The sequence below is a fragment of the Solanum lycopersicum genome, chromosome 7, assembly GCF_036512215.1.
Source record: "Solanum lycopersicum chromosome 7, SLM_r2.1".
NCBI classification, from domain to species: Eukaryota; Viridiplantae; Streptophyta; class Magnoliopsida; order Solanales; family Solanaceae; genus Solanum; species Solanum lycopersicum.
In genome coordinates, this window is record NC_090806.1 from 32,646,213 (window position 1) to 32,661,263 (window position 15,051).

General features: G+C 38.7%; 1 protein-coding gene across 1 annotated transcript; it reads left to right on the forward strand.

Moving 5' to 3' along the window:
- Positions 1 to 2,618: 2,618 nt before the first annotated feature.
- LOC138337398 (uncharacterized) lies at positions 2,619 to 3,427 on the forward strand. The gene is made up of 2 exons (XM_069287307.1): positions 2,619 to 3,275; positions 3,407 to 3,427. The coding sequence occupies exons 1-2, from the start codon at positions 2,619 to 2,621 to the stop codon at positions 3,425 to 3,427; spliced, it is 678 nt and encodes a 225-aa protein (XP_069143408.1).
- The last annotated feature ends 11,624 nt before the right edge of the window (positions 3,428 to 15,051 follow it).

Sequence of the window (15,051 nt, forward strand, 5' to 3'; positions counted from 1 at the left end):
TCAAGCCTAATAGTGATAGCATGCATAGATATGATGAGATTAATCGGGATTGAAATCCAAATGATTGCAAAGGATAAAACATAGATACTATTTTACAAAGATTTTGTATTGAGTCATAGTGCTTCGCTTGAGGACAACAACGAATTTAAGTTGAGGGTGTTGATATACCGTGTTTTCACGGTATTATTAATACTTTTTCCTTAAAGTTTAGTGTGTCCAAAAGCCTTTTTGTGCTAATTTTTATATAAGTTTCTCTTTATTTTCCCAAAGATGAATGCGGAGATTTTGAGAGAAGAAATGCAGAAGAGACCACCTACGGAGCTTGTGACGGTCCGTCGTGCTTGTGACGATCAGTAGGTGGCAGCGTAGTGCAGATGCTGAAGGAAGATGGGTAATTCTGACCAAGTGTGGGGTGACGGAGTCCATGACGGTCCGTCGTGTCTATGACGGTCTGTCCTGCAGGTTCGTCATGAAGTTCAGAGAAGTAATCCAGTACCCATATTCCAAGAGTTTATGTATTTTGAAACGAAGACCCTCGACGGACCATTGTGCCTATGACGGTCCGTCATACTTGCTGTCAAGGGTAATGAAGAGAGCAGCAAAAGAAATTGCACAAGTATGGGACGGCGGAGTCCATGACGGTCGTCGTGACCACGACGATCCGTTGCAAGGTCCCTCGACCCAGCCGCATTTTGACAGATTTCCAGCAAATAGAGTCCTTGTTTAATTAGGTTTTTTATTTTCTATAAATAGTTCGAAAAACCTCGTTTTTGAGGTTAGACTCTGGATCATTATTAGACTCTATGTATTAGTGTTAGACTTTTGATTATCATTAGACTTTTTGTGAGATTCTTGATTTCTTTGTGATTCTTGCAAGTGATTGTTGGTGATTTTTGTTGATTAATTAAGAAAACTTTTAGATTTTACTCTTTCTCATTGAAGTAAGTACATGAATTCTTATATAATATATTTGAATATTGTGATTATGACTATGGGTAACTAAACTCCATAACTAGGGTTGCGGGAACCCATAGGCAAATAATAAGGTAAAACCTAACTAAAATAACAATTCTAGAATAGTGTCTTGCATGTATTAATAATTCTTTCGATTAGAAGTCTTTTTAACGGATGGCCAACGTTAGAACTTTCCTTAATGCTACTTGCCGGACCAAGGAGGTAGATAATAGGAAAAGAATTATCAACATAGATTTACTGTATACTATCTAATAGGCTAGTATTGATTGGTACGAGTTAATAACTTAGTAAAATATCGAATATGATGCCTAATATGAGGTAAAGATAAGGGTTAGGATAGCAACACACGTAGACGGACCAAGGTGCGGAGTGAGATTTTCTAGATGCCGGACCAAGGATTTAGAAATACATAACTTATCACTTTGCATGCAAGATACTAGTAAAGAATTGTCATAGTTAGAATTAGTAAATTATGAACCTGTGGGGAACACGTAAACCCTAGTTACTTTGATTAATTGATTAAACTCCAACATTCGAAGCTGTTTAGTGTCTCTTTCAATTTCGTTAGTTATTTTCATTCATTTTTAAATAGAAACCCCCATTTTATTGTTTTTGCTTTCCAAGATAGTAATTGACCGAACAATAGTAATAATAGGTTAAAGATAAGTCTAAACTATTTTCTTCGTGGGAACGATCCCAACCTCACTAGTGGGGTTATTTACTTGACACGACTGCTTTACTTCTTATTTGAGAAGTAAGTTTGAGCGTCTCAGTGATGCCCAGTAATCGCTCTCTTTCTTGGAAATCCTATATCGTGCCGTTAGAGTATACTTATGGTGTGCTTTTGCATCTAATACTATTGTTGTGCTTATTGAAAGAATGAAAAACTCGAAGGAAATACAGCACGAAGACTTGAAGAAGAAATTGCTAATGTAGGAGCTCCTCCCCATTGTGATCAAGTTCCTCAACTTGAAGAAGGAGCTAACATTGATCAAGCATTGGTCAATCCTCCTCCTTTGACGGATGAGAATATAAGAGCCTCTCTTCTTCAAATGTCCCAATCTATCACCACTCAAGCACACACGACCACGTCTCAAGACGAAGCTATGATGGCTCAATCAAATCGAGAGGTTGTGCCCCGTCCTCATCAACAAGTCACTACTATGGCTTCCCGTCTAAGGGACATTACTCGTATAGACCCTCCTTCTTTCTACGGGTCTAAGGTTGATGAAGACCCCCAAGAATTTATCGATTAAGTCTATAAGATACTTTCATCTATGGGGTTGTCCACAAGTGAGAAGGCCGAGTTAGCCACTTATCAACTCGAGGACGTGGCTCAAGCATGGTTTGTGTAATGGAGGTATAATAGGCCCTTGAGAGGTGGTCTATAAACTTGGGAGATCTTCAAGAAGTCTTTTCTTGATCGGTTCTTTCCTAGGGAGATGAGGAAGGCTAAAGTGGTGGAGTTCATCAACCTTCGCCAAGGAGGTATGAGTGTTCATGAATACTCCTTGAAATTCACTAAGTTTTTGAAATATGCTCCTTCTTTGGTTTTTGATCCTAGAGATAAAATGAGCCGCTTTGTGACGAGGGTGTCACATCATTTCCAAGAGAAGTGTCATTTGACTATGCTACATGAAAACATGAACATTTATCGTCTTATGGTGCATGCCGAGCATGTAGAAGAGGCAAGGGCTAGGAGGAAGACTAATGATGCTAAGAGGTCAAGATCGTTTGATGGAGGTTCTTCAGAGAATAGGCTTGAGATACAAGACAAGCCTAGATTTAAGAAGCGTGTCTCAAGTCAAGTCCCTTACAAGTTCCCAAAAGCTAGTGGTGATAGGGTATCTAACCCTAAATTCAAGAAGGGAAAAGGTACTAATTCACCAACTGAGAAGCCAACTTGTGGGAAGTATGATAAAAAACCTCGTGGTGATTGTCTTAAGGGGACGGATAATTGTTTTGGTTGGGGCAAGAGTGTGCACAAGGTGAGGGAATTCCCTAATGTTAGAATTCAAGACAAGGGTAGTGGTCAAGCTCAAGCAAGTGGTTCTACTAAGGCACCAAAGAAGAATCGCTTCTATGCTGTCTGTTGTAGGGGTGAACAAGAGATTTCTCCCGACGTGGTGACCAGTATGTTGAAACTCTTCTCTATTGATGTACATGCCTTACTTGATTTTGGTGCTACTTTATCCTTTGTTACACCTCTAGTAGCCAAAAAGTTTGATATCTTACCCGATTTTTTACATGAACCTTTTATAGTGTCTACTCCGGTGGGTGAGTTCGTTATTGCTAAAAGGGTATGTAAAATTGTCCTATAATTTTGCCCAACAGAGTTTCTTATGTTTAACTAGTAGAACTCGATATGCTTGATTTTGATGTTAGCTTGGGTATGGATTTGTTGCATGCTTGCTTTTTATATTGATTGTAGGACAAGGGTGGTGAAAATTGACTTTCCAAGTGAACCCGTTGTAGAGTGGAAGGGCGGAAAATCTATTCCAAGAGGTCGTATCATCTCTTGTCTAAAAGCATGCAAAATCATCTCTGAAGTTTGTCTATACCATATTGTAAGAGTCCAAGATCTAAACTCCGAAATTCCTCCCATTGAGTCGATTTCCGTAGTGAGTAAATTTTGGAAGGTTTTTCCTAATGACCTTCCTGATATTCCTCCATAATGGGAAATTGATTTTTGTATCGATTTTCTACCGGTTACAAATCCCATTTCAATTCCTCCTTATTGAATGGCTCCAGCCGAATTGAAAGATTTGAAGGCTCAACTCAAGGATTTACTAGACAAAGGCTTGATAAGACCTAGTATTTCTATGTGGGGTGCTCCATTCTTGTTTGTGAAGAAGACAGATGGATCCTTAAGAATGTGTATTGATTACCGCCTACTCAACAAGGTCACCATTAAGAATAAGTATCCTCTCCCTCGGATTGATGACTTGTTTGATCAACTCCAATGGGCGAGCTACTTTTCAAAAATTGACTTGATATTGGGGTATCACCAACTTAGGGTGTGAGGAGAGAATGTACCAAATATGGCTTTTCAAACTAGATATGGGAACTATGAGTTCTTGGTAATGTCTTTCGGTCTCACTAATGCTCCAATGGCATTTATGGACCTAATGAATAGAGTGTTTCAAAATTACCTAGATTAATTTGTCATTGTCTTCATTGACGATATCTTGGTATATTCAAAGAATGAGGGTGATCACATGGGTCATTTGAGGGTGGTATTGCAAACCCTTAAGGAACATCAATTGTATGCCAAATATAACAAGTGTGAGTTTTGGTTGAGGTCGGTGGCATTTCTTGAGCATATCATCTCTAGTAAGGGAGTTGAGGTAGACCCAAGGAAAATAGAGGCGGTGAAGAATTGTCCTAGACCATTAAATCAAACTGACATTGGGAGTTTCTTGGGCTTAGCAGGTTATCATCGGAGGTTTGTGGATGTTTTACGTCCATTGCATCTCCCTAGACTACTTTGACACAAAAGAATAAGAAATTTGAGTGGTCGGAGTCATGTTAGAAAAGTTTCCGATTGTTGAAAGATAGCCTCACTTCAGCTCCGGTGTTGACTTTAACGGAGGGTATAAAGGGTTTTGTAGTATATTGTTACACATCCCGAGTGGGTTTGTGGTGTGTGCTTATGCAATATGGGAAAGTGATAGCCTATGCTCTAGGCAACTTAAGGTACATGAGTGAAACTATCAAACTTATGACCTTGAGTTAGCGTTCGTGGTATTTCCTTTGAAATATGGAAGCATTACTTGTACAATGTACATGTTGATGTTTTCACCAACCATAAGAGTCTTCAATATGTGTTTACCCAAAAGGAGTTGAATCTCCAGCAAATAACGTGGTTAGAATTGTTGAAAGATTATGATATGAGTGTCCTCTATCACCCCGAGAGGCTAATATGGTTGCGGATGCCCTAAGTCATATGACTATGGGTAGTGTATCCCACATTGATGATTCCAAAAAATACCTAGTGAGGGATGTACATAGGTTGTCTAGGTTGGGGGTGATATTAGAAGATTCTTCGGATGGTGGTTTCATGGTCCATTATAACTCCGAGTCATCATTGGTGGTTGAGGTGAAGTCCAAGCACACCTTGACAAATCATTGATGGAGTTTAAGAAAACGGTCCTTGGCAAGCTCAATAAGGCATTTTCCATATCGGGGATGGTATTTTAAGGTGCCAAGGGAGATTATGTGTTCCCAAGGTAGATGGATTGAGAGACCGGATCCTAGAAGAAGCCCATAGGGGTCCCTTTACTTAATTCATTCGGTTTTGACAAAAATGTATCATGACCTTAGGGAAATTTATTGGTTGTAAGGTATGAAGAAGGGCATAGAAAAGTTTGTCGCTAAGTGTCAAAATTACAAATAAGTAAAAGGCAAACATCAAGAGTCGGGTGGCTTACTACAAGAGATCAAAATTCCTACTTGGAAGTAAGAAGACATTAATATGGACTTTGTAGTGGGTTTACCTCGGACTCAAAGGTCATATGATTCTACATGGGTGGTTTTGGATAGGTTGACTAAGTCCGCTCGCTTTATTCCAGTAAAATCTACTTATTCGGTGAAAGATTATGCTAGGATATTCATAGATGAGATTCTGTGTCGCCATATATTCCATTATCCATCATATCATATTAGGGTGCACAATTCACATCTAGGTTTTGAAGATTATTCCAAAAAGGGTTGGGTACTAAGGTGAAGTCGAGTACCATTTTTAATCCCAAAGGAATGGTCAAGCGGAATGCACTATTCAAACCCTTGAGGATATGCTTAGGGCTTGCATTATTGATTTTAAAGGAAATTGGGATAACAATTTTCCTTTGGTGGAGTTCGCTTATAATAATAGTTTTCATTCATCAATTTGGATGTTTCCCTATGAAGCCTTGTATGGTAGGAGGTGTAGGTATCCTATTGGATGTTTGATGTGGGTGAGCCTTTGCTTCTTTGTCCCGATTTGGTTTATAAGGCTTTGGAAAGGAACTGGTTGCAAACAACCTATAGTCTGCAAAAGTCTTATGTCGATCATATGATAAGGGATTTGGAGTTTGAAGAAGGTGATAAGGTATATTTGAAAATTTCCCCAATGAAAGGGGTGGTTAGATTTGGCAATAAGGGGAAGTTAAGTCCACATTATATGGGTCCCTATGAAATGTTCCAAAGGGTTGGTAAGGTTGCCTATGAATTGAAACTTCCTATTGAATTGGCTTCGGTTCATCCGATTTTCCATGTTTCTATTTTGAAGAAGTGTATCGGTGATCCCGAGTCCATTCTTCCTATTGAGGGTACAGGTGTCAAGGATAACCTCTCTTATGAGTAATTTCCAGTTCAAATTATTGATAGTCAAGTCAAAAAGTTAAGGAATAAAGAGATGGTTAAAGATGTTATGGAAGAATCACCTAGTTAAGGGTGCAACATGGGAGACCGAGGCTGACATGAAATCATGTTTCCCTCATCTTTTTGATAATTAAGATTAGTAATTCTTTTCAATAATATAAATATGACTAGAAATTGAAGTTACATCATTTTCGGTGAAGTCTTGCAAAAATGTGCATTTTGGGGTGCATTACAATGAAGTAGTACCTCTGAAACTTGATTTTTTGCCTTTTTGGTATATTTGAGTTATGTTGTGCATTTTCATATAGTAAGTCTTTATGAAATGATATGTAGTATGTTATTAAGTGGAAATTTGTGCTAATTGACTCATGTAATGTATGTTGAGCTCATGCGTGTTGTGAGAAGGAAATACCACATGATGAAGTGTTTTGAGCCTTATGTGTGATAATTGGAGTTTTGAAATTTCCTTGTTCAAATGCTACGATTTATGTTTATTGATTGGGCTGCTAGTCTTGAGTCTATATATTCCCTACACGAGTTTTAGTAACATTTAGGGACGAATGTTCCTAAAGGGGGGGGGGATTAGAGCCTAAAGTAGGTGACATGGGGTCTAAGCAATGTTTTAAGACATATTTTAATGAATATAGGTCATTTAGGAAATCTAAGACCCAAAACATTCAAGAATGTCCATGACGTTCGGAAACTAGTTCTTAGGGATACTAGTGTGCCTTAGCCTATTTGACTAGTTTTTAGGAGTTGGAAATTCATGAAAATTAGATGGAAGGGTGAATAAAAATTTTAAGGATTATTAGTGGTCGAAACTCTCGGGTACGACTCCACAATAACCAACCAAAGATCCTTGAGAAGGACCTTGGCACGTAGAAGGCAGCACTGCCTAGGCAGTGTGCAAAAACGAGAACCATAAATGGCTCGTGTGTTGATCGACGGGGTGTCAAATCCCACCGTATTTCCACACTAATACAAAATGGTGGAGTCCCACAAATGCACACTCTCTGAACTCATCGATGGATGTGCAACAAGGAAGGGGTGATGGTCCGTCGAATGAGCCACGAGGCCTCGACGGGGTTCCGTCTATGAGTGGCATGTTTTTGCTGCACGTTTTAACTTTGTTTAAAACAATTAATTAAGGTGTTTAGTGGTTATTTAGGGATTAAGGGAAGACAAATTAACTAATTTAACTCCCATATAAACGCCCAACCCTCATTAATCTAAACACAACTCACAAAATAAACTCTCTTCCTTCTCTCTTCTTTCTCTCTATATTTGGAATCTACCATTGAAGACAAGCTAGGTGGAGGTTTTTGGGGATGGAAAGGGACGAATTCACCATTATATATTCATCAAACGTTAAGGTATGGAATCTAGTTCACCTTTGAGACTCTTTCCTCAAAGGGTTCCTTCAAAATGGACTTCAAAAGTTGAGTTTTCAAGTGGGTTTCATCCAATTACGAAATTGATGTTGTGAACTGAGTTGTTTATGTTTTCTTTAGCATATAATGTATAGATTAACATGTATTTTAACTTTACTATGATCAATTGTGATAGTTTGGTTCAATTTGAAGATTATGATCCTTAACCCTTAACACTAGGTTCATCTTGATGTAAATTGGATTGTGATTGATTCGATTGTCTTGATTATGGGTTAAACCACTATTAGATGATGTTGTTGCACCAATCATTAAAAAATTAGAATTAATTATTGTCTTTCATTCTAAATCTTGATAAGTGATCTAGGTTACGGAAATCGTCCTAAGTAACCTTTTTTAAGCATTCATTTGGTATTGAATTACGGTGTAGTGATCGTTCTAGTATTTTTATCATGTTGATCATTGAATTATGATGTTGAAAATATAAAGTGGATTGATTTGAGTTTTTATGGTAATTCCTAAATGATGAACTATGAGGAAGACGTGGTAAGTCTTAGAATCTCTATCTTTACTTCCAATGGTGATGTATTGTGGTTAAGTCATGATGTTATATTGGAGTATGCCTTATATTATGATGATAGGGTGGTATGATGTTGAATTGAAATGACACCGGATTCCACAGTAGCTCATGTGGTCTATGTCAGTTAGGGAAAGATGTTCCCAAAAGGTAAAATAAATTAAAGGATTTGAACTCTAACTTGGATAACCTAAGGGGTCTAGCTCAGTATAAGTAGGGGTATGGGACTCTACCTAAGTGTTGCACTAGTTAACCTTGAGGAGAGTCTTAGGAGGATGTTGTTATATATGCTTATGTTATAATGATGTATAATATGTACATGATGAACTTGAACACTATTGATACTATATGTTGGTTAGTTCACTTATGAGTATGCATTGAGTTATATTGTTAACATAAAATTAAACGTATATCAAAATGTTATATTATTTGAAGTTGGACATTGGTTATGGTTTCTTGTTGAGGCTACTCTATTGAGTTAGATTATGGGGCTTTGCTTGGTGATTGCACTTGTTGACTTGATAAGAGTTCATGAGTAGTTGTCTTGCTTCTTATGATATAATTGACTCTTATTCATACTTGTGATGTTATTCCTTGATGATAGGGTTGTAGTAAGTCATGGGTTCAAGTATGTTGGGATACATATTACTTGTTTGAGTTAGTAAGCATGTTGAGTTGGTTGATATGACTTGCTTGATTTTGCATTAGACTTTTAAAAATGGTAAAATGGCATGTTTTGACTAAAAGTCCCTTTTTAGCATGCTTTGCTCTTATATGTGCATATGGTCTCATACTTAGTACATTTCGAGTACTAACCCCATTTTCTTCCTTTTCCCCAAACATTTTAAGTTCCGATCATTGAAGGCTCATCCGAGACGACTTGAAGATGTCTTGGATATTCTCTATCATCCAAGTGGGTAGGTTCTCACTTTCCGAGGGCGATGCCAATATCTTTCCTATAAAGTTCCTTTGTTTTTCTAAGACTTTTATGTTCATTCCACTTTCATTGTCTAGGACTTGTACAAGCCTATATGTGGCTTCTTTACATTTGATGTATGGCTATGCCTAAATTTTGATGATCGTTTAGATGGTATGTGATTAGACAATCTTTGAGACTATTTTTCTATCTTATATATATGTATGGACAATAAAAGTAGAAGGCTATGTATTCTTCCTGTACAAAGGGTCTATGTATATATTATGTGTATGTAGAGGTCTATGTAAACCTCCATGTAGGTGTAATGAAAGTTTTGAATATTTCCGCATTTTTAAACAAATGAGTGTAATGAAATGAGAAAAGAGGCTAGTCTTAGTTCTTGAGAAATGACAATAATGCTGATTACGGCTAGGGGATAAACCCAGATGTGAAACCTCTTTGGTAGGGTGAATGTGATTGGGTTATAAACTAGATAAGGAACCCCTTCATATGATCGTTTAATGTCAATTACTCTATTAGTACAAAGGCTAGTACCGAGTGATTATGTTATGGGAAGTAGCTGTACTTGAGATAGAGACTAGAGCGACATATATCTCTACTAGAGAATGAGACTACAGTACATAAAATTCCTTCATATTCCTTAACCATGTGCCTACATGGGATGCGTTCTAGTTCTACCCTTGGCAAGTATAACACCCTCATTGGAGTAGGTTAGAACTCCGGATTTCATTTTTAGCTATCATGGTATATGTCAATTATTGTCTATTCTCGTTATATAGGATACCTACTAGCATTAGAGAAGTTCTATGAAGTTTTGATGGTGGTATGGAACGCTATCTAGACATTGCGCAATAGGCTTTGAAGATGTTAGCGAGATTCCCTAGGTCTTGTCCAAGACCATTACTTGAATGTCAATATGTGATGAATGAATCTTAAATGAACTAATGAATGTAATGACTTAGGAAAGTATTTTAAATGAATAATTACTTATCTAGAGTAGTTAAGGGTTGTCTAGTTAAGGTGCGAAGAGGGCATGATCTAAGCCTTAGGCAGTCTTAAAGATTATTTAGGTAATCATGAAGAGGTCAATAATGGTTGTTATCTTCTTGATTTACTTAAGTCTTTTGATAGCCTTTGGAAGGCGAATGACATGTTATATATATGTTGTTGTATTAAGTGAGAATGATTCTATCTTAGATAGTCTATAGGATATCTTAAGTGTGTATGTAAGGGATTGTATTGGTGGTTGCTTCACAACTCACTCAAGTGAACCTTAGAACCACCTTTGGTAGGAGGATCTCATGTTCAAGATTATGATGTATTGTAAGTATGTATATCTCATTATAGGTGGTCTTAAGGATCATTTAGGTGTGCCTAGAGAGTTTGTATGGGCAGTCTCTCTTTGTCTTACTTAAGTGAGTCTTAGGATAGCTCTTAGTGAGGGAATTACATTCTAGGAGGAGTTCTTTGTGAAGTTGAGAAACTTCACTGAAACAGTGATTGTAAAGTAATGAGACTTCACTGTATGATTTCTTTAAAATGTCCTAAATTACTGAACTGATTTATTATGTGTTTCTAAGGTGTTAAATATTGTTCTTATGATTATCTTATGATATTTAAGTCAAAAAGATACATATTTCCAATAAATATCAATTTTCATGATTTTTATGCATTATGTCATACTTAGTACATCTGTTTGTACTAATCTCATGCTTTTATCTATCTCTAAAGTGATTCATAGGTGAACGTGTTATTGGAGAGCTAAGCTTTGATTAGAATATGGTTCAAGCAAGTTGAAGTATGTCCTCATTTAACTCGAGGGCATAGATGTCTTTAGTTTCTTTCGTTGAAGTATTGTAATAGACTTAGTAGTACTTATTTCTATTGTGTATGGTCCATGCCCCAAAGTATTTTTGTGTCTAAGATTTGATGAAATGAGACTTAGTATTTCTATGAGTTTTATATGAAAGATATTTAAAGATATATACAATAATTGTAACGACCTGGTTAGTCGTTTTGAGCAGCAGATTTTATTTCTGGAATAAAAGGCTGAGACGACAGAACCCACGACGGAACGTCATGGGAATGACGGACCGTCGAGGGTGTCTCGTCCCAAAACACTTAGAAATTCTGAAATTGGGTGCTGAAATTGACTCTCTGAACTCTGTGATGGACCTGCAGGACGGACCATCACAGGCACGACGAACCGTTGTGATCCACCATTTCAAAACACTTCAACTCTTGAGAATTTGGTACAGGTAACGATTCCCTGAACGTCGTGACGGAAGTGCAGGACGGACCGTCGTAGGTACGACGGGTCGTCACAGACTCTTTAAGGAAATCGAGTCTCTGACGAACCTGCATGACGGACTGTCGCAGGCGCGACGGGCCGTCACAGGTTGCGTAATCCCAGTCGGAGTCGGATTTCTGGTTAAGTTTTAAAGGGGCGTTTTGGACTATTCCTGCTATAATTATATATTTCGTGGGTCTATATTAATAACTCAATTTCTTGGGGGATAAAAGAGGTAACCTTGAGTTAAATTGTGGGTTATTATTGTCATCTTTTACACTTAATTACATCTTAATTAGGGTAAAAGAAGGAGGGTTTGAATAAGAAAAGAATAGTGAATGATATGTATTGATAATATTGTAAACCCTTCTATATGCTTAATTGTATGCTTGTATGAATATGATTACATAATTGTGATAAAGTAAGCATGATAAAGCTATTGAATCTTAATCTTGAAAGAAACCCTAATCTACCTTGATGATGCCTTGGTATAAAAGAAGGCTTGATGAACTAAAGTAATGAGATTAGTGGATCGGTGTCACGAACCGACACGTAGAATTAGTGGATCGGGTGTCACGAACCGACACATAGAATTAGTGGATCGGGTGTCACGAACCGACACATAGAATTAGTGGATCGGGTGTCACAAACCGACACATAGAATTAGTGGGACGGGTGTCACGAACCGACACATAGAATTAGTGGATCGGGTGTCACGAACCGACACATAGAATAAGTGGATCGGGTGTCACGAACCGACACATAGAATTAGTGGATCGGGTGTCACGAACCGATACATAGAATTAGTGGATCGGGTGTCACGAACCGACACATAGAATTAGTGGATCGGGTGTCACGAATCGACACATAGAATTAGTGGGACGGGTGTCACGAACAGACACATAGAATTAGTGGATCGGGTGTCACGAACCGACACGTAGAATTAGTGGGACGGGTGTCACGAATCGACACATAGAATTAGTGGGACGAGTGTCACGAACCGACACATAGAATTAGTGGATCGGGTGTCAGGAACCGACACGTAGATGTAGGGGATCGGAGTGTCACGTACCGACACAAGAGGACTAATGAATATGAGGGAGCGGAGTGTCTCGTACCGACACAAGAGAAATAAAGATAATGAATCTTGTAAGATGTTAATATACTCAATCTAATGAACATAATTCCCAAATGAGTATGGTATTGAGGCTTGAGTCCTCATGTGTGAACTTGATGGTAATTGATTATGACATAGTACTTGTTGTTGCTACATGTTGAGTATCATAGTTGATTTTATGATATTACTTGGTATATATTGATTTCTATTTTGAGTTGGCCGATGATATCTACTTAGTACCCGTGTTTTGTACTGACCCCTACTTTTATGTTTTCTTCTTATTTAATTGTGGAGTGCAGTAAACGTGCCGTCATCTTCGACTCAACAGTAACTCTAGCCAGTCTTCATTACTCCGGATATCAGGGTGAGCTAATGCTTCTAGCTTGGACTGGATCTTCCTCTTCATGTCTTGATGCCTTGAAGTTCCGGCATGGACTAGCTTTTATGTATTTTTAGCTTCTTAGAAACTCTTAGATTTAGTAATTTGAAGTAGATGTTCTTGTGATGATGACTTCCAGATTTTGGGAAATAATAATTATTGGATTGGTTTTTATTAATGAGTTTAAGTCTTCCGCATTACTTTATGTTGATAGTACATTGAAATGTTAAGGTTTAGATTTGGTTGGTTCGCTCACATAGGAGGGAAAGTGTGGGTGCCAGTCGCAATTTAATTTGGGTCGTGACAAACTTGGTATCAGAGCATTAGGTTCGTTGGTCTCATCACACAAGAACGAGTCTAGTAGAGTCTTAAGGAACGGTAGGGGGACGCCTTTACTTTTCTTTGAGAGGCTACAAGACTTTAGGAAAATTTCATTCTTTCTTTCTTTCGTGCTATTACTTGGATCCAATTGGTATCTAGGTGATACAAATTGGTATCTTACCATCTTCACTCTATTTCACGGATGGTTAGAACTAGAGCAACGACTGCGCCAACACCTACATCGGCAAGACAAGAAGCGTCTGAGCCAGCCACTGGGGCTGTAGCTCGAGGAAGAGTAGCGGCAAGAGGCCGTGGTAGAGGTCGTGGGAGGACGTCCTCTAGAGGAAGAGGACGAGCACCTAGCCCGTCTGATACTAGGGCGGTGACTCCTCCACCGACTGAGGAAGTGGTAAGAGAGGGTGAGGAAGGGGAGAATGAACAAGTGCAAAATGAGGAATTTCCACCCCAACCTACCCCAGAGATGATCAATTAGGTTCTCGCTTATCTTAGTGGGTTGTCTGATCAGGGTCAGGCCCCTCTAGTGTTTTCTGCACCAACACCTCCGGTTTCAGAGGTACAACATGCAGCCACTATGGCTCCTCATATGGATGCCTCATTGGACATAGGCATGTTTCCACGTCTGACTACTGGGCCCATAATGACAAGTGATCAGCATGAACTTTTCAGTAAGTTCTTGAAATTGAAACCTCCAGTCTTCAAGGGTGCTGAATCTGAGGATGCTTACGATTTTCTGGTTGACTGTCATTAGCTACTACACAAGATGGGTATAGTAGAACTGTTTGGTGTTGAGTTCGTGAGTTATCAGTTTCAAGGGAACGCCAAAATGTGGTGGCGGTCACATGTTGAGTGTCAACCAACGGAGGCACCACCTATGACTTGGGCCTCATTCTCTAGCTTGTTTATGGAGAAGTATATCCCCCGAACTTTGAGGGATAGGAAAAGGGATGAGTTCTTGAGCCTAGAGCAAGGTAGGATGTCGGTCAATGCATATGAGGCTAAGTTTTGTGCACTATCCAGATATGCCACTCAACTTTGTTTCAGTCCATAAGAGCGGATTCGTCGTTTTGTGAAAGGGTTGAGGTCAGAGTTGCGGATTTCAGCCTTACAGGTAGCGGCTATGGCAAAATCCTTTCATGAAATGGTTGACTTCGATGTAATTCTGGGTATTACTTGGCTTTCTCCAAATTTTGCAATCTTGGATTGTAATGCTAAAACCGTGACGTTAGCCAAGCCTGGGACAGATCTGTTAGTGTGGGAGGGTGACTACACTTCCAATCCGGTGCGTATCATCTCCTTTCTTCGTGCTAAGAAAATTGTTAGTAAAGGGTGTTTATCTTTCTTGGCACATCTCAAGGATGACACTACCCAAGTACCTTCGATTGAGTCGGTTTCGGTGGTCCGTGAGTTTCGGGATGTGTTCCCTGCAGATCTTCCTGGTATGCCACCAGATAGGGATATTGATTTCTGTAATGACCTTGAACCGGGTACTCGCCCCATTTCTATACCCCCTTATAGAATGGCTTCCGCGGGGTTAAGAGAGTTAAAAGCCCAACTTCAAGAGTTGTTAAACAAAGGCTTTATTAGACCAAGTGCATCTCCTTGGGGTGCTCCGGTTTTGTTTGTGAAGAAGAAGGATGGGAGTTTTCGAATGTGTATAGACTACAGACAACTAAACAAGGTAACCA